The sequence below is a fragment of the Callionymus lyra genome, unplaced genomic scaffold (genome assembly GCF_982586985.1).
Source record: "Callionymus lyra unplaced genomic scaffold, fCalLyr1.hap1.1 HAP1_SCAFFOLD_89, whole genome shotgun sequence".
In the NCBI taxonomy this organism is placed as follows: Eukaryota; Metazoa; Chordata; class Actinopteri; order Syngnathiformes; family Callionymidae; genus Callionymus; species Callionymus lyra.
In genome coordinates this window covers 5,001-30,197 of record NW_028258586.1, presented here as the reverse complement: position 1 = coordinate 30,197, position 25,197 = coordinate 5,001, and the positions used below count along the sequence as shown (strand labels likewise).

Sequence of the window (25,197 nt, the reverse complement as noted above, 5' to 3'; positions counted from 1 at the left end):
AACATTCAAACTATTTCAACAATGACAAGATGACATCATTTCCTGCAGCAGCAAACCACCTGTCAATCAGAGACGTGCTCTTGTGACCTCTGACCTCACGTACCTTGTTGCTGTTAATGTGCTGCATCTTCATCTTCATGGTGGTCAGAGGAACATGGTGGTCCATGGCTTCTGGTACCAGCCGCTCGTTCTCTGCAGAGGAGACGCTTCATCAAGATTGTTTCTGATATTCTGCTCATTATTGAGTTATTTTCATTTATGTTCGTCTTCTTTAACGTCCTTCAACCATCTTCATGTCTTTAACGTCCTTCAACCGTCTTCATGTCTTTAACGTCCTTCAACCGTCTTCATGTCTTTAACGTCCTTCACCGTCTTCATGTCTTTAACGTCCTTCACCGTCTTCATGTCTTTAACGTCCTTCAACCGTCTTCACGGTCTTCTGATGTCTGGATGTTTATTTGACAATAAAACCCCTTGAACTTGAAGAATGTCTCAAAATAATCTATTCGTTTAGATTGTGTAGAAGTGTCATGAGATTTATGTGATAAGTTTTTCTCATTTATCAGATAAAGCCATGCTTTGTTTGTAAAGATCAAATATATCTTATCAAATATAAAATAGAATTCTAAGTCAACATAAAGTATGTATTTTCACAGAATCAACACTAGAGGGCGGTCTAGAGCCGGAGGTGGATCCAGACAAAGAAAACATGTTTAACTCGCTGCTCATCACCTCTGACCTCTGACCTCTGACACGAGCAACACACTCAACACTTAAGTCACGATCGTCATGATTGACAGGTGATTGACGAGGGATTGATAGACTTGACACTAAAGACAATTATCCAGAGATGAAGTTTTTAATTTTAAAATAAAAAACTAACAATATTTGTCATCACTTTTTATATTCTATGTTTCTTTCAATCATACACACACTCACACACATACACACACATACACACACACACACTCACACACATTCACACACAAACACACTCACACACATACACACACACACACTCACACACATACACACACACACATACACACAGACACACACTCACACCCACACACATACACACACACACACTCACACACATACACACACATACACACACTCACACACATACACACACTCACGCAAGTAAGTAAGTAAGTAATATTTATTTATATAGCGCTTTTCGAGACCAGGGTGACAAAGCGCTTCAACAATCAAAACAATACTCAAAAAAGTATATACTTTAAAGATCAAGATAAAACTGAGAACAACACAGGAGTTCGAGAAATTCAAGGAAAAGCCTGAACAAATAGAAACGTCTTAAGATGTTTCTTGAAGGAGTCAGTAGATCATCAAACACAGATGTTTCTTGAAGGAGTCAGTAGATCATCAAACACAGATGTTTCTTGAAGGAGTCAGTAGATCATCAAACACAGAGATGTTTCTTGAAGGAGTCAGTAGATCATCAAACACAGATGTTTCTTGAAGGAGTCAGAAGATCATCAAACACAGATGTTTTTTAAAGGAGTCAGTAGATCATCAAACACAGATGTTTCTTAAAGGAGTCAGTAGATCATCAAACACAGATGTTTCTTGAAGGAGTCAGTAGATCATCAAACACAGATGTTTCTTGAAGGAGTCAGTAGATCATCAAACACAGAGATGTTTCTTGAAGGAGTCAGTAGATCATCAAACACAGATGTTTCTTAAAGGAGTCAGTAGATCATCAAACACAGATGTTTCTTAAAGGAGTCAGTAGATCATCAAACACAGATGTTTCTTGAAGGAGTCAGTAGATCATCAAACACAGATGTTTCTTGAAGGAGTCAGTAGATCATCAAACACAGAGATGTTTCTTGAAGGAGTCAGTAGATCATCAAACACAGATGTTTCTTAAAGGAGTCAGTAGATCATCAAAACAGATGTTTCTTAAAGGAGTCAGTAGATCATCAAACACAGATGTTTATTGAAGGAGTCAGTAGATCATCAAACACAGATGTTTCTTAAAGGAGTCAGTAGATCATCAAACACAGATGTTTCTTGAAGGAGTTAGTAGATCATCAAACACAGATGTTTCTTGAAGGAGTCAGTAGATCATCAAACACAGATGTTTCTTTAAGGAGTCAGTAGATCATCAAACACAGATGTTTCTTAAAGGAGTCAGTAGATCATCAAACACAGATGTTTCTTGAAGGAGTCAGTAGATCATCAAACACAGATGTTTCTTGAAGGAGTCAGTAGATCATCAAACACAGATGTTTCTTAAAGGAGTCAGTAGATCATCAAACACAGATGTTTCTTGAAGGAGTCAGTAGATCATCAAACACAGATGTTTCTTAAAGGAGTCAGTAGATCATCAAACACAGATGTTACTTAAAGGAGTCAGTAGATCATCAAACACAGATGTTTCTTGAAGGAGTCAGTAGATCATCAAACACACATGTTTCTTGAAGGAGTCAGTAGATCATCAAACACAGATGTTTCTTGAAGGAGTCAGTAGATCATCAAACACAGATGTTTCTTAAAGGAGTCAGTAGATCATCAAACACACATGTTTCTTAAAGGAGTCAGTAGATCATCAAACACAGATGTTTCTTGAAGGAGTCAGTAGATCATCAAACACAGAGATGTTTCTTGAAGGAGTCAGTAGATCATCAAACACAGATGTTTCTTGAAGGAGTCAGAAGATCATCAAACACAGATGTTTTTTAAAGGAGTCAGTAGATCATCAAACACAGATGTTTCTTAAAGGAGTCAGTAGATCATCAAACACAGATGTTTCTTGAAGGAGTCAGTAGATCATCAAACACAGATGTTTCTTAAAGGAGTCAGTAGATCATCAAACACAGATGTTTCTTGAAGGAGTCAGTAGATCATCAAACACAGAGATGTTTCTTGAAGGAGTCAGTAGATCATCAAACACAGATGTTTCTTGAAGGAGTCAGAAGATCATCAAACACAGATGTTTCTTGAAGGAGTCAGTAGATCATCAAACACAGATGTTTCTTGAAGGAGTCAGTAGATCATCAAACACAGATGTTTCTTAAAGGAGTCAGTAGATCATCAAACACAGATGTTTCTTGAAGGAGTCAGAAGATCATCAAACACAGATGTTTTTTAAAGGAGTCAGTAGATCATCAAACACAGATGTTTCTTAAAGGAGTCAGTAGATCATCAAACACACATGTTTCTTAAAGGAGTCAGTAGATCATCAAACACAGATGTTTATTGAAGGAGTCAGTAGATCATCAAACACAGATGTTTCTTAAAGGAGTCAGTAGATCATCAAACACAGATGTTTCTTGAAGGAGTCAGTAGATCATCAAACACAGATGTTTCTTGAAGGAGTCAGTAGATCATCAAACACAGATGTTTCTTAAAGGAGTCAGTAGATCATCAAACACACATGTTTCTTAAAGGAGTCAGTAGATCATCAAACACAGATGTTTATTGAAGGAGTCAGTAGATCATCAAACACAGATGTTTCTTGAAGGAGTCAGTAGATCATCAAACACAGATGTTTCTTGAAGGAGTCAGAAGATCATCAAACACAGATGTTTTTTAAAGGAGTCAGTAGATCATCAAACACAGATGTTTCTTAAAGGAGTCAGTAGATCATCAAACACAGATGTTTCTTGAAGGAGTCAGTAGATCATCAAACACAGATGTTTCTTGAAGGAGTCAGTAGATCATCAAACACAGAGATGTTTCTTGAAGGAGTCAGTAGATCATCAAACACAGATGTTTCTTAAAGGAGTCAGTAGATCATCAAACACAGATGTTTCTTAAAGGAGTCAGTAGATCATCAAACACAGATGTTTCTTGAAGGAGTCAGTAGATCATCAAACACAGATGTTTCTTGAAGGAGTCAGTAGATCATCAAACACAGAGATGTTTCTTGAAGGAGTCAGTAGATCATCAAACACAGATGTTTCTTAAAGGAGTCAGTAGATCATCAAACACAGATGTTTATTGAAGGAGTCAGTAGATCATCAAACACAGATGTTTCTTAAAGGAGTCAGTAGATCATCAAACACAGATGTTTCTTGAAGGAGTCAGTAGATCATCAAACACAGATGTTTCTTGAAGGAGTCAGTAGATCATCAAACACAGAGATGTTTCTTGAAGGAGTCAGTAGATCATCAAACACAGATGTTTCTTGAAGGAGTCAGTAGATCATCAAACACAGATGTTTCTTGAAGGAGTCAGTAGATCATCAAACACAGAGATGTTTCTTGAAGGAGTCAGTAGATCATCAAACACAGATGTTTCTTAAAGGAGTCAGTAGATCATCAAACACAGATGTTTCTTGAAGGAGTCAGTAGATCATCAAACACAGATGTTTCTTGAAGGAGTCAGTAGATCATCAAACACAGATGTTTCTTAAAGGAGTCAGTAGATCATCAAACACAGATGTTTCTTGAAGGAGTCAGTAGATCATCAAACACAGAGATGTTTCTTGAAGGAGTCAGTAGATCATCAAACACAGATGTTTCTTGAAGGAGTCAGAAGATCATCAAACACAGATGTTTTTTAAAGGAGTCAGTAGATCATCAAACACAGATGTTTCTTAAAGGAGTCAGTAGATCATCAAACACAGATGTTTCTTGAAGGAGTCAGTAGATCATCAAACACAGATGTTTCTTGAAGGAGTCAGTAGATCATCAAACACAGAGATGTTTCTTGAAGGAGTCAGTAGATCATCAAACACAGATGTTTCTTAAAGGAGTCAGTAGATCATCAAACACAGATGTTTCTTAAAGGAGTCAGTAGATCATCAAACACAGATGTTTCTTGAAGGAGTCAGTAGATCATCAAACACAGATGTTTCTTGAAGGAGTCAGTAGATCATCAAACACAGAGATGTTTCTTGAAGGAGTCAGTAGATCATCAAACACAGATGTTTCTTAAAGGAGTCAGTAGATCATCAAACACAGATGTTTATTGAAGGAGTCAGTAGATCATCAAACACAGATGTTTCTTAAAGGAGTCAGTAGATCATCAAACACAGATGTTTCTTGAAGGAGTCAGTAGATCATCAAACACAGATGTTTCTTGAAGGAGTCAGTAGATCATCAAACACAGAGATGTTTCTTGAAGGAGTCAGTAGATCATCAAACACAGATGTTTCTTGAAGGAGTCAGTAGATCATCAAACACAGATGTTTCTTGAAGGAGTCAGTAGATCATCAAACACAGAGATGTTTCTTGAAGGAGTCAGTAGATCATCAAACACAGATGTTTCTTAAAGGAGTCAGTAGATCATCAAACACAGATGTTTCTTGAAGGAGTCAGTAGATCATCAAACACAGATGTTTCTTGAAGGAGTCAGTAGATCATCAAACACAGATGTTTCTTGAAGGAGTCAGTAGATCATCAAACACAGATGTTTCTTAAAGGAGTCAGTAGATCATCAAACACAGATGTTTCTTGAAGGAGTCAGTAGATCATCAAACACAGATGTTTCTTGAAGGAGTCAGTAGATCATCAAACACAGATGTTTCTTGAAGGAGTCAGTAAATCATCAAACACACATGTTTCTTGAAGGAGTCAGTAGATCATCAAACACAGATGTTTCTTGAAGGAGTCAGTAGATCATCAAACACACATGTTTCTTGAAGGAGTCAGTAGATCATCAAACACAGATGTTTCTTGAAGGAGTCAGTAGATCATCAAACACAGATGTTTCTTGAAGGAGTCAGTAGATCATCAAACACAGATGTTTCTTGAAGGAGTCAGTAGATCATCAAACACAGATGTTTCTTGAAGGAGTCAGTAGATCATCAAACACAGAGATGTTTCTTGAAGGAGTCAGTAGATCATCAAACACAGATGTTTCTTAAAGGAGTCAGTAGATCATCAAACACAGATGTTTCTTGAAGGAGTCAGTAGATCATCAAACACAGATGTTTCTTAAAGGAGTCAGTAGATCATCAAACACAGATGTTTCTTGAAGGAGTCAGTAGATCATCAAACACAGATGTTTCTTGAAGGAGTCAGAAGATCATCAAACACAGATGTTTTTTAAAGGAGTCAGTAGATCATCAAACACAGATGTTTCTTAAAGGAGTCAGTAGATCATCAAACACAGATGTTTATTGAAGGAGTCAGTAGATCATCAAACACAGATGTTTCTTAAAGGAGTCAGTAGATCATCAAACACAGATGTTTCTTGAAGGAGTCAGTAGATCATCAAACACAGATGTTTCTTGAAGGAGTCAGTAGATCATCAAACACAGATGTTTCTTAAAGGAGTCAGTAGATCATCAAACACAGATGTTTCTTAAAGGAGTTAGATCATCAAACACAGATGTTTCTTGAAGGAGTCAGTAGATCATCAAACACAGATGTTTCTTGAAGGAGTCAGTAGATCATCAAACACACATGTTTCTTAAAGGAGTCAGTAGATCATCAAACACAGATGTTTCTTAAAGGAGTCAGTAGATCATCAAACACAGATGTTTCTTAAAGGAGTCAGTAGATCATCAAAACAGATGTTTCTTAAAGGAGTCAGTAGATCATCAAACACAGATGTTTCTTAAAGGAGTCAGTAGATCATCAAACACAGATGTTTCTTGAAGGAGTCAGTAGATCATCAAACACACATGTTTCTTAAAGGAGTCAGTAGATCATCAAACACAGATGTTTATTGAAGGAGTCAGTAGATCATCAAACACAGATGTTTCTTAAAGGAGTCAGTAGATCATCAAACACAGATGTTTCTTGAAGGAGTCAGTAGATCATCAAACACAGATGTTTCTTGAAGGAGTCAGTAGATCATCAAACACAGATGTTTCTTAAAGGAGTCAGTAGATCATCAAACACAGATGTTTCTTAAAGGAGTCAGTAGATCATCAAACACAGATGTTTCTTGAAGGAGTCAGTAGATCATCAAACACAGATGTTTCTTGAAGGAGTCAGTAGATCATCAAACACACATGTTTCTTAAAGGAGTCAGTAGATCATCAAACACAGATGTTTCTTGAAGGAGTCAGTACATCATCAAACACAGATGTTACTTAAAGGAGTCAGTAGATTATCAAACACAGATGTTTCTTGAAGGAGTCAGTAGATCATCAAACAGATGTTTCTTGAAGGAGTCAGTAGTTCATCAAACACAGATGTTTCTTAAAGGAGTCAGTAGATCATCAAACACAGATGTTTCTTAAAGGAGTCAGTAGATCATCAAACACAGATGTTTCTTGAAGGAGTCAGTAGATCATCAAACACAGATGTTTCTTGAAGGAGTCAGTAGATCATCAAACACAGATGTTTCATAAAGGAGTCAGTAGATCATCAAACACAGATGTTTCTTAAAGGAGTCAGTAGATCATCAAAAACAGATGTTTCTTAAAGGAGTCAGTAGATCATCAAACACAGATGTTTCTTGAAGGAGTCAGTAGATCATCAAACACAGATGTTTCTTGAAGGAGTCAGTAGATCATCAAACACAGATGTTTCTTAAAGGAGTCAGTAGATCATCAAACACAGATGTTTCTTGAAGGAGTCAGTAGATCATCAAACACAGATGTTTCTTGAAGGAGTCAGTAGATCATCAAACACACATGTTTCTTGAAGGAGTCAGTAGATCATCAAACACAGAGATGTTTCTTGAAGGAGTCAGTAGATCATCAAACACAGATGTTTCTTAAAGGAGTCAGTAGATCATCAAACACAGATGTTTCTTGAAGGAGTCAGTAGATCATCAAACACAGATGTTTCTTAAAGGAGTCAGTAGATCATCAAACACAGATGTTTCTTGAAGGAGTCAGAAGATCATCAAACACAGATGTTTTTTAAAGGAGTCAGTAGATCATCAAACACAGATGTTTCTTAAAGGAGTCAGTAGATCATCAAACACACATGTTTCTTAAAGGAGTCAGTAGATCATCAAACACAGATGTTTATTGAAGGAGTCAGTAGATCATCAAACACAGATGTTTCTTAAAGGAGTCAGTAGATCATCAAACACAGATGTTTCTTGAAGGAGTCAGTAGATCATCAAACACAGATGTTTCTTGAAGGAGTCAGTAGATCATCAAACACAGATGTTTCTTAAAGGAGTCAGTAGATCATCAAACACACATGTTTCTTAAAGGAGTCAGTAGATCATCAAACACAGATGTTTATTGAAGGAGTCAGTAGATCATCAAACACAGATGTTTCTTGAAGGAGTCAGTAGATCATCAAACACAGAGATGTTTCTTGAAGGAGTCAGTAGATCATCAAACACAGATGTTTCTTGAAGGAGTCAGAAGATCATCAAACACAGATGTTTTTTAAAGGAGTCAGTAGATCATCAAACACAGATGTTTCTTAAAGGAGTCAGTAGATCATCAAACACAGATGTTTCTTGAAGGAGTCAGTAGATCATCAAACACAGATGTTTCTTGAAGGAGTCAGTAGATCATCAAACACAGAGATGTTTCTTGAAGGAGTCAGTAGATCATCAAACACAGATGTTTCTTAAAGGAGTCAGTAGATCATCAAACACAGAGATGTTTCTTGAAGGAGTCAGTAGATCATCAAACACAGATGTTTCTTAAAGGAGTCAGTAGATCATCAAAACAGATGTTTCTTAAAGGAGTCAGTAGATCATCAAACACAGATGTTTCTTAAAGGAGTCAGTAGATCATCAAACACAGATGTTTATTGAAGGAGTCAGTAGATCATCAAACACAGATGTTTCTTAAAGGAGTCAGTAGATCATCAAACACAGATGTTTCTTGAAGGAGTTAGTAGATCATCAAACACAGATGTTTCTTAAAGGAGTCAGTAGATCATCAAACACAGATGTTTCTTAAAGGAGTCAGTAGATCATCAAACACAGATGTTTCTTAAAGGAGTCAGTAGATCATCAAACACAGATGTTTCTTGAAGGAGTCAGTAGATCATCAAACACAGATGTTTCTTGAAGGAGTCAGTAGATCATCAAACACAGATTTTTCTTAAAGGAGTCAGTAGATCATCAAACACAGATGTTTCTTGAAGGAGTCAGTAGATCATCAAACACAGATGTTACTTAAAGGAGTCAGTAGATCATCAAACACAGATGTTTCTTGAAGGAGTCAGTAGATCATCAAACACAGATGTTACTTAAAGGAGTCAGTAGATCATCAAACACACATGTTTCTTGAAGGAGTCAGTAGATCATCAAACACACATGTTTCTTGAAGGAGTCAGTAGATCATCAAACACAGATTTTTCTTGAAGGAGTCAGTAGATCATCAAACACAGATGTTTCTTAAAGGAGTCAGTAGATCATCAAACACACATGTTTCATAAAGGAGTCAGTAGATCATCAAACACAGATGTTTCTTGAAGGAGTCAGTAGATCATCAAACACAGAGATGTTTTTTGAAGGAGTCAGTAGATCATCAAACACAGATGTTTCTTGAAGGAGTCAGAAGATCATCAAACACAGATGTTTTTTAAAGGAGTCAGTAGATCATCAAACACAGATGTTTCTTAAAGGAGTCAGTAGATCATCAAACACAGATGTTTCTTGAAGGAGTCAGTAGATCATCAAACACAGATGTTTCTTGAAGGAGTCAGTAGATCATCAAACACAGAGATGTTTCTTAAAGGAGTCAGTAGATCATCAAACACAGATGTTTCTTAAAGGAGTCAGTAGATCATCAAAAACAGATGTTTCTTAAAGGAGTCAGTAGATCATCAAACACAGATGTTTCTTGAAGGAGTCAGTAGATCATCAAACACAGATGTTTCTTGAAGGAGTCAGTAGATCATCAAACACAGATGTTTCTTAAAGGAGTCAGTAGATCATCAAACACAGATGTTTCTTGAAGGAGTCAGTAGATCATCAAACACAGATGTTTCTTGAAGGAGTCAGTAGATCATCAAACACACATGTTTCTTGAAGGAGTCAGTAGATCATCAAACACAGAGATGTTTCTTGGAGGAGTCAGTAGATCATCAAACACAGATGTTTCTTAAAGGAGTCAGTAGATCATCAAACACAGATGTTTCTTGAAGGAGTCAGTAGATCATCAAACACAGATGTTTCTTAAAGGAGTCAGTAGATCATCAAACACAGATGTTTCTTGAAGGAGTCAGAAGATCATCAAACACAGATGTTTTTTAAAGGAGTCAGTAGATCATCAAACACAGATGTTTCTTAAAGGAGTCAGTAGATCATCAAACACACATGTTTCTTAAAGGAGTCAGTAGATCATCAAACACAGATGTTTATTGAAGGAGTCAGTAGATCATCAAACACAGATGTTTCTTAAAGGAGTCAGTAGATCATCAAACACAGATGTTTCTTGAAGGAGTCAGTAGATCATCAAACACAGATGTTTCTTGAAGGAGTCAGTAGATCATCAAACACAGATGTTTCTTAAAGGAGTCAGTAGATCATCAAACACACATGTTTCTTAAAGGAGTCAGTAGATCATCAAACACAGATGTTTATTGAAGGAGTCAGTAGATCATCAAACACAGATGTTTCTTGAAGGAGTCAGTAGATCATCAAACACAGAGATGTTTCTTGAAGGAGTCAGTAGATCATTAAACACAGATGTTTCTTGAAGGAGTCAGAAGATCATCAAACACAGATGTTTTTTAAAGGAGTCAGTAGATCATCAAACACAGATGTTTCTTAAAGGAGTCAGTAGATCATCAAACACAGATGTTTCTTGAAGGAGTCAGTAGATCATCAAACACAGATGTTTCTTGAAGGAGTCAGTAGATCATCAAACACAGAGATGTTTCTTGAAGGAGTCAGTAGATCATCAAACACAGATTTTTCTTAAAGGAGTCAGTAGATCATCAAACACAGATGTTTCTTAAAGGAGTCAGTAGATCATCAAACACAGATGTTTCTTGAAGGAGTCAGTAGATCATCAAACACACATGTTTCTTGAAGGAGTCAGTAGATCATCAAACACAGATGTTTCTTGAAGGAGTCAGTAGATCATCAAACACAGATGTTTCTTGAAGGAGTCAGTAGATCATCAAACACAGAGATGTTTCTTGAAGGAGTCAGTAGATCATCAAACACAGATGTTTCTTAAAGGAGTCAGTAGATCATCAAACACAGATGTTTCTTAAAGGAGTCAGTAGATCATCAAACACAGATGTTTCTTGAAGGAGTCAGTAGATCATCAAACACAGATGTTTCTTGAAGGAGTCAGTAGATCATCAAACACAGATGTTTCTTAAAGGAGTCAGTAGATCATCAAACACAGATGTTTCTTGAAGGAGTCAGTAGATCATCAAACACAGATGTTACTTAAAGGAGTCAGTAGATCATCAAACACAGATGTTTCTTGAAGGAGTCAGTAGATCATCAAACACAGATGTTACTTAAAGGAGTCAGTAGATCATCAAACACACATGTTTCTTGAAGGAGTCAGTAGATCATCAAACACACATGTTTCTTGAAGGAGTCAGTAGATCATCAAACACAGATGTTTCTTGAAGGAGTCAGTAGATCATCAAACACAGATGTTTCTTAAAGGAGTCAGTAGATCATCAAACACACATGTTTCTTAAAGGAGTCAGTAGATCATCAAACACAGATGTTTCTTGAAGGAGTCAGTAGATCATCAAACACAGAGATGTTTCTTGAAGGAGTCAGTAGATCATCAAACACAGATGTTTCTTGAAGGAGTCAGAAGATCATCAAACACAGATGTTTTTTAAAGGAGTCAGTAGATCATCAAACACAGATGTTTCTTAAAGGAGTCAGTAGATCATCAAACACAGATGTTTCTTGAAGGAGTCAGTAGATCATCAAACACAGATGTTTCTTGAAGGAGTCAGTAGATCATCAAACACAGAGATGTTTCTTGAAGGAGTCAGTAGATCATCAAACACAGATGTTTCTTAAAGGAGTCAGTAGATCATCAAACACAGATGTTTCTTAAAGGAGTCAGTAGATCATCAAACACAGATGTTTCTTGAAGGAGTCAGTAGATCATCAAACACAGATGTTTCTTGAAGGAGTCAGTAGATCATCAAACACAGAGATGTTTCTTGAAGGAGTCAGTAGATCATCAAACACAGATGTTTCTTAAAGGAGTCAGTAGATCATCAAAACAGATGTTTCTTAAAGGAGTCAGTAGATCATCAAACACAGATGTTTCTTAAAGGAGTCAGTAGATCATCAAACACAGATGTTTATTGAAGGAGTCAGTAGATCATCAAACACAGATGTTTCTTAAAGGAGTCAGTAGATCATCAAACACAGATGTTTCTTGAAGGAGTCAGTAGATCATCAAACACAGATGTTTCTTGAAGGAGTCAGTAGATCATCAAACACAGATGTTTCTTAAAGGAGTCAGTAGATCATCAAACACAGATGTTTCTTAAAGGAGTCAGTAGATCATCAAACACAGATGTTTCTTGAAGGAGTCAGTAGATCATCAAACACAGATGTTTCTTGAAGGAGTCAGTAGATCATCAAACACAGATGTTTCTTAAAGGAGTCAGTAGATCATCAAACACAGATGTTTCTTGAAGGAGTCAGTAGATCATCAAACACAGATGTTACTTAAAGGAGTCAGTAGATCATCAAACACAGATGTTTCTTGAAGGAGTCAGTAGATCATCAAACACAGATGTTTCTTGAAGGAGTCAGTAGAACATCAAACACACATGTTTCTTGAAGGAGTCAGTAGATCATCAAACACACATGTTTCTTAAAGGAGTCAGTAGATCATCAAACACACATGTTTCTTAAAGGAGTCAGTAGATCATCAAACACAGATGTTTCTTAAAGGAGTCAGTAGATCATCAAACACAGATGTTTCTTAAAGGAGTCAGTAGATCATCAAACACAGATGTTTCTTAAAGGAGTCAGTAGATCATCAAACACAGATGTTTCTTAAAGGAGTCAGTAGATCATCAAACACAGATGTTTCTTAAAGGAGTCAGTAGATCATCAAGCGCAAAGAGAGAGAAGATCGTTCCAAAGCTTAGGAGCAACAGCCTGAAAAGATTTCTCTCCTCTGGTCCTGAGCCGTGTGCGTGGAACCATCAGTAGATTCTGATCCACAGACCTCAGAGCCCGAGCTGGGGTGTAAGGCTGGATCAGATCAGTGATGTAAGGAGGAGCCTGACCATGAATAGATCTGAAAGTAAGAACCAGAATTTTAAAGTTGATCCTGAAAGAAACTGGAAGCCAGTGAAGAGTTTTAAGGACCGGAGAGATGTGAGTTCTTCTACTAGAGCGGGTCAGAGTTCTGAATCAACTGCAGGCGAGACGATCCTTCTTGTTAAGACATGAAAACAAACTGTTACAATAGTCCAGACGAGAAGAAACAAACGCATGGATTATAAGATCCAGATCATGTTCCGACAACATTTTCCTAAGTTTAGAGATTTTTCTCAGTTGAAGGAAACAGTTTCTGGTCAGTTTTCTTCAGTGTTGAACAAGAGACATGTCTTTATCAAATACAACACCCAGGTTTCTCAGGCTCAGTTTGATAGACTGACCCAAGTCACCCAAGTACTGACTCAACCCTGGAACCTTATCATCAACAATCACCAGTGTTTCAGTTTTGTCCACATTTAGCTGTAAAGTGTTTTCACTCATTGTTTGATTTCTAGCAAACAATTGACTAAGTTCAGCGTCTGGGGCTCAGTTGATCAACAGAGCAGTAGAGCTGGATGTCATCAGCAAACATGTGATAAGAAACATCTGGAACTCTCTGAATGATTTTACCGAGGGGAATCAAGTACAGCAAAAACAATAAAGGACCCAGAACAGAACCTTGAGGGACTCCACACAACAGATCTGCAGATTCAGACCTCATTTGATTGGCAGATACACTAAAACTGTGCCCAGAAAGGTAAGATGAGAACCATTCTAACACAGACCCAGACAGTCTTCATCCCTCAGTCTTCTCAGCAGGATCTGGTGATCAACTGTGTCAAAGGCTGAGGACAGATCCAACAGAACCAGAACAGTGAATTTACCAGAGTCAGCCGACATCATGATGTCACTGGACACTTTCAGTAAAGCTGTCTCCGTAGATGTTTACGGAAGCCAGACTGAAACTTCTCATGGATGTCGCTCTGATCCAGGAACAAAGACAGCTGCTCAGACACAACCTTCTCCAAGATCTTGGACAAGAAAGGGAGCTTAGAAATAGGCCTGAAATTACTGAGGTCAGTTGGGTCTAAGCCTGTTTTTTTGAGCAGAGGCTCCACAATGGCATGTTTAAATGTTTTGTTAAAAACCCCTGTGGAAAGGGAGAGGTTTACCATATTGGTAACCCAGGGGCCAATTACATCAAATACTTTGATAAAAAGCCTACAAGGAAGGACGTCATCTGAGCAAGAGGAGGGTTTCATCTTGTTCACTAGTGCTGAAATATCACCCAAAGATACAGCAGTGAAGGAGGACCAAGAGGAGGAGAGGGGCTCAGAGACAGTAAGGGTTCCAAACAAAGAGGGAGAGATTTTCTCTTTGATCAATTTAATTTTGTCAATGAAAAATCTCAACAATGCATTGCTGTCAGCTTCACAGAAGACCGGCGTGATTTGAGGAGCAGGAGACACGAGAGAATTCATCGTGTCAAACAAAACTTTGGGGTTTTTCCTATTTGCTGCTACCAGTTTTCTGATGTAATCAGATCTAGCAGTTTCTACCATCTTAATGTAAGAAGTCATCAGATCCCTGAGGTGAAGTCTATGCACCTCAAGTTTAGTGGACTTCCAGAGAAGCTCAGTCTTTCGACAAAGTCTCTTCCGACTCAGGAGATCTTCATTTGTTCAATGACACTGTTTTTTCTGAATTTTCAAGTTCGATTTAACAGGTTTGATCCAGTATTTCAACACAATGATCAGTGAAACAGTGAATCAAACACGTTCAGTCATCAAAGGAAAGACGGTCAAACATAGCAGAAAAACTGTCTGCAGTATCGGCTGAGATGACACGCCTCTGAGACCTAACTTTCAAAGGCTTAGGTTCAGGGATGAAGTCCAGGTTCAACAAGAGAATGATCAGATGGACATCATGTACAGATACATTAGAAATGTTTAGGCCAAGAGTAAAAACTAACTTTTTGATGAGTGGGTTCAGAAACATGTTGCTCAAAATTAAAGGCTTCTGTTAAAGTTCAAAGTTCTTTAGCAGAACAAGACGTGACGTCATCAACATGAAGATTAAAGTCTCAAGAATAAGAACAGATTTGAATAATGGAAGATAAGAAGTCAGTGTGTGTGTGTGTGTCCCCTCACCCTATCACCCCCCCTCACCCTATCACCCCCCTCACCCCATCACCCTATCACCCCCCCTCACCCTATCACCCCCCTCACCCCATCACCCTATCACCCCCCTCACCCCATCACCCTATCACCCCCCCTCAACCTATCACCCCCCCTCAACCTATCACCCCCCCTCACCCTATCACCCCCCTCACCCCATCACCCCCCTCACCCCATCACCCTATCACCCCCCCTCAACCTATCACCCCCCCTCACCCTATCACCCCATCACCCCCCTCACCCCATCACCCTATCACCCCCCTCACCCTATCACCCCCCCTCACCCTATCACCCCCCTCACCCTATCACCCCCCTCACCCTATCACCCCCCCTCACCCTATCACCCCCCTCAACTTATTACCCCATCACCCCCCCTCACCCTATCACCCCCCTCACCCTATCACCCCCCCTCAACCTATCACCCCATCACCCCCCCTCACCCTATCACCCCCCTGACCCTATCACCCCCCCTCACCCTATCACCCCCCTCACCCCATCACCCCCCTCACCCCCTCACCCCATCACCCTATCACCCCCCCTCAACCTATCACCCCCCCTCACCCTATCACCCCCCTCACCCTATCACCCCCCCTCACCCTATCACCCCCCTCACCCTATCACCCCATCACCCTATCACCCCCCTCACCCTATCACCCCCCCTCACCCTATCACCCCCTTCAACTTATCACCCCATCACCCCCCCTCACCCTATCACCCTATCAACCCCCCACAACCTATCACCCCCCTCACCCTATCACCTCCCCTCACCCTATCACCCCCCTCACCCTATCACCCCCCTGACCCTATCACCCCCCCACAACCTATCACCCCCCTCACCCTATCACCCCCCTCACCCTATCACCCCCCTCACCCTATCACCCCCCTTACCCTATCACCCCCCTCACCCCATCACCCCCCCTCACCCTATCACCCTATCAACCCCCCACAACCTATCACCCCCCTCACCCTATCACCTCCCCTCACCCTATCACCCCCCTGACCCTATCACCCCCCCTCACCCTATCACCCCCCCTCACCCTATCACCCCCCTCACCCTATCACCCCCCTTACCCTATCACCCCCCCTCACCCCACATTGATCAGATGATGATCCTATGATTGATCAGTTTTTCAGGACAAAGATAATCAGACCATCAAGTCAATCATTTTTAAATGAATCCTCGTAACATCAACGTGATCACATGACCTCTGACCTTTGCAGACGTGTCTCCTTTTCTGACACTCGCCACAGATCATCAGGAAGCGAGTGACGGCTTCTCTGGGCAGGAAGGCGTACGTCTCTGCAATCTGAAACATTTGACTTGTGTCCGTCAAACATGTCTTCCTGTCAGTCAAACATGTCTTTGTGTCAGTCAAACATGTCTTTGTGTCAGTCAAACATGTCTTTGTGTCCTTCAAACATGTCTTTGTGTCAATCAAACATGTCTTTGTGTCACTCAAACATGTCTTTGTGTCCTTCAAACATGTCTTTGTGTCAATCAAACATGTCTTTGTGTCAATCAAACATGTCTTTGTGTCCTTCAAACATGTCTTCGTGTCAATCAAACATGTCTTTGTGTCCTTCAAACATGTCTTTGTGTCCTTCAAACATGTCTTTGTGTCCTTCAAACATGTCTTTGTGTCAATCAAACATGTCTTTGTGTCCTTCAAACATGTCTTCCTGTCAGTCAAACATGTCTTCCTGTCAGTCAAACATGTCTTCCTGTCAGTCAAACATGTCTTTGTGTCCTTCAAACATGTCTTCCTGTCAGTCAAACATTTCTTTGTGTCCTTCAAACATGTCTTTGTGTCCTTCAAACATGTCTTTGTGTCCTTCAAACATGTCTTCGTGTCCTTCAAACATGTCTTTGTGTCCTTCAAACATGTCTTTGTGTCCTTCAAACATGTCTTTGTGTCAATCAAACATGTCTTTGTGTCCTTCAAACATGTCTTCCTGTCAGTCAAACATGTCTTCCTGTCAGTCAAACATGTCTTCCTGTCAGTCAAACATGTCTTTGTGTCCTTCAAACATGTCTTCCTGTCAGTCAAACATTTCTTTGTGTCCTTCAAACATGTCTTTGTGTCCTTCAAACATGTCTTTGTGTCCTTCAAACATGTCTTCGTGTCCTTCAAACATGTCTTTGTGTCCTTCAAACATGTCTTCCTGTCAGTCAAACATGTCTTCCTGTCAGTCAAACATGTCTTTGTGTCCTTCAAACATGTCTTCCTGTCAGTCAAACATGTCTTTGTGTCCTTCAAACATGTCTTTGTGTCCTTCAAACATGTCTTCCTGTCAATCAAACATGTCTTCCTGTCAGTCAAACATGTCTTCGTGTGACGAGACACGAACACGTGACGTCGACGAGACACGAGGAGGAAAAGAATCACTGAATCCTGTTGTTTATATTTATATTAGTGAAGTCATGTGACGTATTGTTTTCAATTGTTTCACTTCAACGATCATTATGACGTCATGAGTGTAAATCATGATGAGAAGTTCCTGCACTTTTGTAACATGTGTTCAGTTTCTGCAGCAACATCAGATCAACTCACAGCTTTGTAGGTTTTCTTCTGTCCAGCGTGTTTGGGTGGCTTTCCAGGGTCACCGCTGACCTCCACATGCATGGCATAGATGATGTCCAAGAAGTCCTCGACCACCGCCACCCTCTTCCACGAGTCTTCACCGCTGTCCGCACACTGGAAACAACACAATGATCATCTCTGGACACACACACACACACACACACACACACACACACACACACACACACACACACACACACACACACACACACACACACACACACACACACACACACACACACACACACACACACACACACACACACAAAAATTAAATTAACTTAAACATTCAAACATTTTAAATTAATTTAAACATCTTAATCAGATGTTTTAAATTAATTTAAACGTCTTAATCAGATGTTTTAAATTCATTAACAAGCACTAAATCTAATTTCTTGAATTTTCCAAACTCAAATGAAATGTTATTTTAGTAAAACCCATTAATCACAACAATCCATAAAGTAAACACTTCAACGTGTTCCTTCACGAATATTCAATGCAGTTAAACATACATTTGAACATCAGAAACAAACACAACAAAGAAAATCCAACATTGAACCGACCATCAGCGTCTCTGGACTGAACTATTGACCTCCTGGAGCTTCTGTGACTGAGAACCTCCATGAGGTCAAAGTTCACAGCTGCTGCTCATTAGTGCCACTGACTGAAGCTGCTGTGTCTCAAATCACATACTAGTGTCCTCAAAGTTAGTATTCTTAGTGCGTTAGTGCGTCTCAATTCTTAGTACGCCACTTAGTGTGAGTATGGTTCGATGGACACTAAACACACTAAACAGCTCCATCTTAGTGACGTTTTAAAGTTACGTCATATATAAATATATATATATTCATGTACTTACAGGTGTATTTTCAGCAGCAGTACGAGGATAAACACGTCTTCGCTGCTGATACCAGTTTAAATATCTCGCCAATATTTCAATTCTCATATTTGAGAGGATGAAGATGATGAAGATGATGAAGATGATGAAGATGATGATGAAGATAAAGATGATGATGATGATGATGATAAAGATGAAGATGAAGATGATGAAGATAAAGATAAAGATGATGAAGATGATGATAAAGATGAAGATGATGATGAAGATGATGATGATGATGATGATGATGATGATGATGATGATGATGATGACGAAGATCAAGATCATGATAAAGATGATGAAGATGATGAAGATGATGAAGATGATGATGAAGATAAAGATGAAGATGATGAAGATAAAGATAAAGATAAAGATGATGAAGATGATGATAAAGATGATGATGAAGATGATGAAGATGATGATGAAGATGATGAAGATGATGAAGATGATGAAGAGGATGAAGAAGATGAAGATGAAGATGATGATGATGATGATAGAGGAAGAGCAAGAGTGAGAGCAAGAGTGAGAGCAAGGGTGAGAGCAAGAGTGAGAGCAAGAGTGAGAGCAAGAGTGAGAGCAAGAGTGAGAGCAAGAGTGAGAGCAAGAGTGAGAGCAAGAGTGAGAGCAAGAGTGAGAGCAAGAGTGAGAGCAAGAGTGAGAGCAAGGGTGAGAGCAAGGGTGAGAGCAAGAGTGAGAGCAAGGGTGAGAGCAAGGGTGAGAGCAAGAGTGAGAGCAAGGGTGAGAGCAAGAGTGAGAGCAAGAGTGAGAGCAAGGGTGAGAGCAAGAGTGAGAGCAAGGGTGAGAGCAAGGGTGAGAGCAAGGGTGAGAGCAAGAGTGAGAGCAAGGGTGAGAGCAAGGGTGAGAGCAAGAGTGAGAGCAAGGGTGAGAGCAAGAGTGAGAGCAAGAGTGAGAGCAAGGGTGAGAGCAAGAGTGAGAGCAAGGGTGAGAGCAAGAGTGAGAGCAAGAGTGAGAGCAAGAGTGAGAGCAAGGGTGAGAGCAAGGGTGAGAGCAAGAGTGAGAGCAAGAGTGAGAGCAAGGGTGAGAGCAAGAGTGAGAGCAAGAGTGAGAGCAAGGGTGAGAGCAAGAGTGAGAGCAAGGGTGAGAGCAAGAGTGAGAGCAAGAGTGAGAGCAAGAGTGAGAGCAAGAGTGAGAGCAAGGGTGAGAGCAAGAGTGAGAGCAAGAGTGAGAGCAAGAGTGAGAGCAAGGGTGAGAGCAAGAGTGAGAGCAAGAGTGAGAGCAAGAGTGAGAGCAAGGGTGAGAGCAAGAGTGAGAGCAAGGGTGAGAGCAAGAGTGAGAGCAAGAGTGAGAGCAAGGGTGAGAGCAAGGGTGAGAGCAAGAGTGAGAGCAAGAGTGAGAGCAAGAGTGAGAGCAAGAGTGAGAGCAAGAGTGAGAGCAAGGGTGAGAGCAAGAGTGAGAGCAAGGGTGAGAGCAAGAGTGAGAGCAAGAGTGAGAGCAAGGGTGAGAGCAAGGGTGAGAGCAAGAGTGAGAGCAAGAGTGAGAGCAAGGGTGAGAGCAAGAGTGAGAGCAAGAGTGAGAGCAAGGGTGAGAGCAAGAGTGAGAGCAAGGGTGAGAGCAAGAGTGAGAGCAAGAGTGAGAGCAAGAGTGAGAGCAAGAGTGAGAGCAAGGGTGAGAGCAAGAGTGAGAGCAAGAGTGAGAGCAAGAGTGAGAGCAAGGGTGAGAGCAAGGGTGAGAGCAAGAGTGAGAGCAAGAGTGAGAGCAAGAGTGAGAGCAAGGGTGAGAGCAAGGGTGAGAGCAAGGGTGAGAGCAAGGGTGAGAGCAAGAGTGAGAGCAAGAGTGAGAGCAAGGGTGAGAGCAAGAGTGAGAGCAAGGGTGAGAGCAAGAGTGAGAGCAAGAGTGAGAGCAAGGGTGAGAGCAAGAGTGAGAGCAAGGGTGAGAGCAAGAGTGAGAGCAAGAGTGAGAGCAAGGGTGAGAGCAAGGGTGAGAGCAAGGGTGAGAGCAAGAGTGAGAGCAAGAGTGAGAGCAAGGGTGAGAGCAAGAGTGAGAGCAAGAGTGAGAGCAAGGGTGAGAGCAAGGGTGAGAGCAAGAGTGAGAGCAAGAGTGAGAGCAAGGGTGAGAGCAAGAGTGAGAGCAAGAGTGAGAGCAAGAGTGAGAGCAAGGGTGAGAGCAAGAGTGAGAGCAAGAGTGAGAGCAAGGGTGAGAGCAAGGGTGAGAGCAAGAGTGAGAGCAAGAGTGAGAGCAAGAGTGAGAGCAAGGGTGAGAGCAAGGGTGAGAGCAAGAGTGAGAGCAAGAGTGAGAGCAAGAGTGAGAGCAAGAGTGAGAGCAAGAGTGAGAGCAAGGGTGAGAGCAAGAGTGAGAGCAAGAGTGAGAGCAAGAGTGAGAGCAAGAGTGAGAGCAAGAGTGACTCACCGTGGTCTTCACGGGCACAAACAGCAACGGCCTGTTCTTCTGATCCTGCAGAATCATCATCTGGAAACCTTTGGATTTCACCCAGAACTTGAACTTGGCGTTGATGTGGAAGTTATTGTTGTTGTTGTTGTTGTTGTTTTCTTCCTCCAGCAGCAGCGCCTGCAGGATCTTGTTGTACTTGCGGCGGGTCACGGTCTTGGTCTTGCCAGAGTCCCCGTAGGTCTGCAGACACCAGTCCCGGAACTGCCCCGAGATTTGCCCTCCTGCCGCGGACTCGTCGTCCGGAGCCGCGCGGAGGCTGGAGCTGCTGCGCTGTTTCTGGTTCTGGTTCTGGTCGCTCGCGTCTCTCCTCGCGGTCATAATGAACAGAACCAAAGAGGAATCGATGGTTTCCGTGAAGGATCTTCGTCTGCGGGCTTGAGATCTACACGAAGTTCCTCCTGAGCTTCTGATGGACCTTCAGTCCAACACACCTGTTGTCTCGTCAGGCGTGACGAGCTTCAGAACCTCCAGATATTCTACTTCTTTATTCTTCTCCTCACGACCTTTGGCGCGGAATCCCGTCCCACGTGACTGTCCAGGGTGTCGCACCTGTTCGGATACAGGCTCGGTTCGAGTCCTCCTCAGCGTCTGAACCTCACGAGCGTCACTGCTGGACACGAGACAGGAAGTGACTGAAGATGCGTCATTGGGATTTAAAAACTGTGTTTCTGTTGATCAGTGGTTTCCTTCAGGTACTCCAGCTCCTCTCTGTGGTTTCCTTCAGGTACTCCAGCTCCTCTCTGTGGTTTCCTTCAGGTACTCCAGCTCCTCTCTGTGGTTTCCTTCCAGTACTCCAGCTCCTCTCTGTGGTTTCCTTCAGGTACTCCAGCTCCTCTCTGTGGTTTCCTTCCAGTACTCCAGCTCCTCTCTGTGGTTTCCTTCCAGTACTCCAGCTCCTCTCTGTGGTTTCCTTCCAGTACTCCAGCTCCTCTCTGTGGTTTCCTTCAGGTACTCCAGCTCCTCTCTGTGGTTTCCTTCAGGTACTCCAGCTCCTCTCTGTGGTTTCCTTCAGGTACTCCAGCTCCTCTCTGTGGTTTCCTTCCAGTACTCCAGCTCCTCTCTGTGGTTTCCTTCCAGTACTCCAGCTCCTCTGTGTGGTTTCCTTCTAGTACTCCAGATCCTCTCTGTGGTTTCCTTCCAGTACTCCAGCTCCTCTCTGTGGTTTCCTTCTAGTACTCCAGCTCCTCTCTGTGGTTTCCTTCCAGTACTCCAGCTCCTCTCTGTGGTTTCCTTCCAGTACTCCAGCTCCTCTGTGTGGTTTCCTTCTAGTACTCCAGATCCTCTCTGTGGTTTCCTTCCAGTACTCCAGCTCCTCTCTGTGGTTTCCTTCAAGTACTCCAGCTCCTCTCTGTGGTTTCCTTCCAGTACTCCAGCTCCTCTCTGTGGTTTCCTTCCAGTACTCCAGCTCCTCTGTGTGGTTTCCTTCTAGTACTCCAGATCCTCTCTGTGGTTTCCTTCCAGTACTCCAGCTCCTCTCTGTGGTTTCCTTCAGGTACTCCAGCTCCTCTCTGTGGTTTCCTTCCAGTACTCCAGCTCCTCTCTGTGGTTTCCTTCAGGTACTCCAGCTCCTCTCCGTGGTTTCCTTCCAGTACTCCAGCTCCTCCCTGTGGTTTCCTTCCAGTACTCCAGCTCCTCTCTGTGGTTTCCTTCAGGTACTCCAACTCCTCTCTGTGGTTTCCTTCCAGTACTCCAGCTCCTCTCTGTGGTTTCCTTCCAGTAATCCAGCTCCTCTCTGTGGTTTCCTTCCGGTACTCCAGCTCCTCTCTGTGGTTTCCTTCAGGTACTGGTTTCCTTCCAGTACTCCAGCTCCTCTCTGTGGTTTCCTTCCAGTACTCCAGCTCCTCTCTGTGGTTTCCTTCCAGTACTCCAGCTCTTCTCTGTGGTTTCCTTCTAGTACTCCAGCTCCTCTCTGTGGTTTCCTTCCAGTACTCCAGCTCCTCTCTGTGGTTTCCTTCCAGTACTCCAGCTCCTCTCTGTGGTTTCCTTCAGGTACTCCAGCTCCTCTCTGTGGTTTCCTTCCAGTACTCCAGCTCCTCTCTGTGGTTTCCTTCCAGTACTCCAGCTCCTCTCTGTGGTTTCCTTCCAGTACTCCAGCTCCTCTGTGTGGTTTCCTTCTAGTACTCCAGATCCTCTCTGTGGTTTCCTTCCAGTACTCCAGCTCCTCTCTGTGGTTTCCTTCAGGTACTCCAGCTCCTCTCTGTGGTTTCCTTCCAGTACTCCAGCTCCTCTCTGTGGTTTCCTTCCAGTACTCCAGCTCCTCTCCGTGGTTTCCTTCCAGTACTCCAGCTCCTCTCTGTGGTTTCCTTCAGGTACTCCAGCTCCTCTCTGTGGTTTCCTTCCAGTACTCCAGCTCCTCTCTGTGGTTTCCTTCAGGTACTCCAGCTCCTCTCTGTGGTTTCCTTCCAGTACTCCAGCTCCTCTCTGTGGTTTCCTTCAGGTACTCCAGCTCCTCTCTGTGGTTTCCTTCCAGTACTCCAGCGCCTCTCTGTGGTTTCCTTCCAGTACTCCAGCTCCTCTCTGTGGTTTCCTTCAGGTACTCCAGCTCCTCTCTGTGGTTTCCTTCAGGTACTCCAGCTCCTCTCTGTGGTTTCCTTCCGGTACTCCAGCTCCTCTCTGTGGTTTCCTTCCAGTACTCCAGCTCCTCTCTGTGGTTTCCTTCCAGTACTCCAGCTCCTCTCTGTGGTTTCCTTCCAGTACTCCAGCTCCTCTCTGTGGTTTCCTTCCAGTACTCCAGCTCCTCTCTGTGGTTTCCTTCCAGTACTCCAGCTCCTCTCTGTGGTTTCCTTCCAGTACTCCAGCTCCTCTCTGTGGTTTCCTTCCAGTACTCCAGCTCCTCTCTGTGGTTTCCTTCAGGTACTCCAGCTCCTCTCTGTGGTTTCCTTCCAGTACTCCAGCTCCTCTCTGTGGTTTCCTTCAGGTACTCCAGCTCCTCTCTGTGGTTTGACTGGATTGAAAGAATGGAGAAGAATAATTAGATAAATAAAATTAAATAAAGAATATTTGGACATTTGTCTATTGGGGATAAATAAAGTCTCATCATCCATCCATCCATCCATCCATCCATCCATCCATCCATCATCCATCCATCCATCATCCATCCATCCATCCATCTATCATCCATCATCCATCCATCCATCATCCATCATCCATCCATCCATCATCCATCATCCATCATCCTTCCATCATCCATCATCCATCCATCCATCACATCCATCCATCCATCATCCATCATCCATCCATCATCCATCATCCATCATCCATCATCCATCATCCATCCATCCATCATCCATCATCCATCCATCCATCATCATCATCCATCATCCATCCATCATCATCATCCATCATCCATCCATCCATCATCCATCATCCATCCATCCATCCATCCATCATCCATCATCCATCCATCCATCCATCATCATCATCCATCATCCATCCATCCATCCATCATCCATCCATCCATCCATCATCCATCCATCATCCATCATCCATCCATCATCCATCATCCATCATCCATCATCCATCATCCATCATCCATCCATCCATCCATCCATCATCCATCCATCCATCCATCCATCCATCCATCCATCCATCCATCCATCCATCCATCATCCATCATCCATCCATCCATCCATCATCCATCATCCATCATCCATCATCCATCCATCATCCATCCATCCATCCATCCATCCATCTCAGCACGAAGTCGCTCTGCTGAGAAAGTCAATAAATATCAAGTCAGAACTTTAGCTGATCAATGTTTCTTGACATGTGATCAATAACATGATCACATGTTTATCGTCCGAATACACGAGAATTAAAAAGGATTCAGTTTCTTTATTTCCTGTGTTTAGATGTTTCATCTGAGAAGAAACGACAGTTACATGAAGTCAGGAGAGGAAGAAGAAAAGAAGAAACAGCAGAATGAAAATAACGTTCGATGGAGGGAAGTGAAAGTGTTTCAAAACACATCCCTTGAATCCTAAGAAAAGCACCAGGACGGAGCATACCTCTGCCAAAGAGCTCAATTCACAGCAGGAGTCTGTGACCTTCAACTCTCAAATAAAGGAAAACGTTTTGTTGCCATAGTTACGTGAAA

General features: G+C 41.9%; 1 protein-coding gene across 1 annotated transcript in view; it reads right to left on the bottom strand.

Annotated features, from left to right (window-relative positions):
• LOC148058338 (nucleolar protein 4-like) overlaps positions 1-21,710 on the bottom strand; it is a 104,459-nt gene extending 82,749 nt beyond the window's left edge. Inside the window, exons 1-4 of the mRNA XM_087782570.1 lie at positions 21,060-21,710; positions 17,786-17,929; positions 16,447-16,540; positions 104-192 (exon numbers count right to left, since the gene is read on the bottom strand). Of these exons, the coding sequence (XP_087638696.1) occupies positions 104-192; positions 16,447-16,540; positions 17,786-17,929; positions 21,060-21,419 (687 nt within the window). The 5' untranslated portion in view covers positions 21,420-21,710. The remainder of the gene's footprint in view (positions 1-103; positions 193-16,446; positions 16,541-17,785; positions 17,930-21,059) is intronic.
• Positions 21,711-25,197: the final 3,487 nt, after the last annotated feature.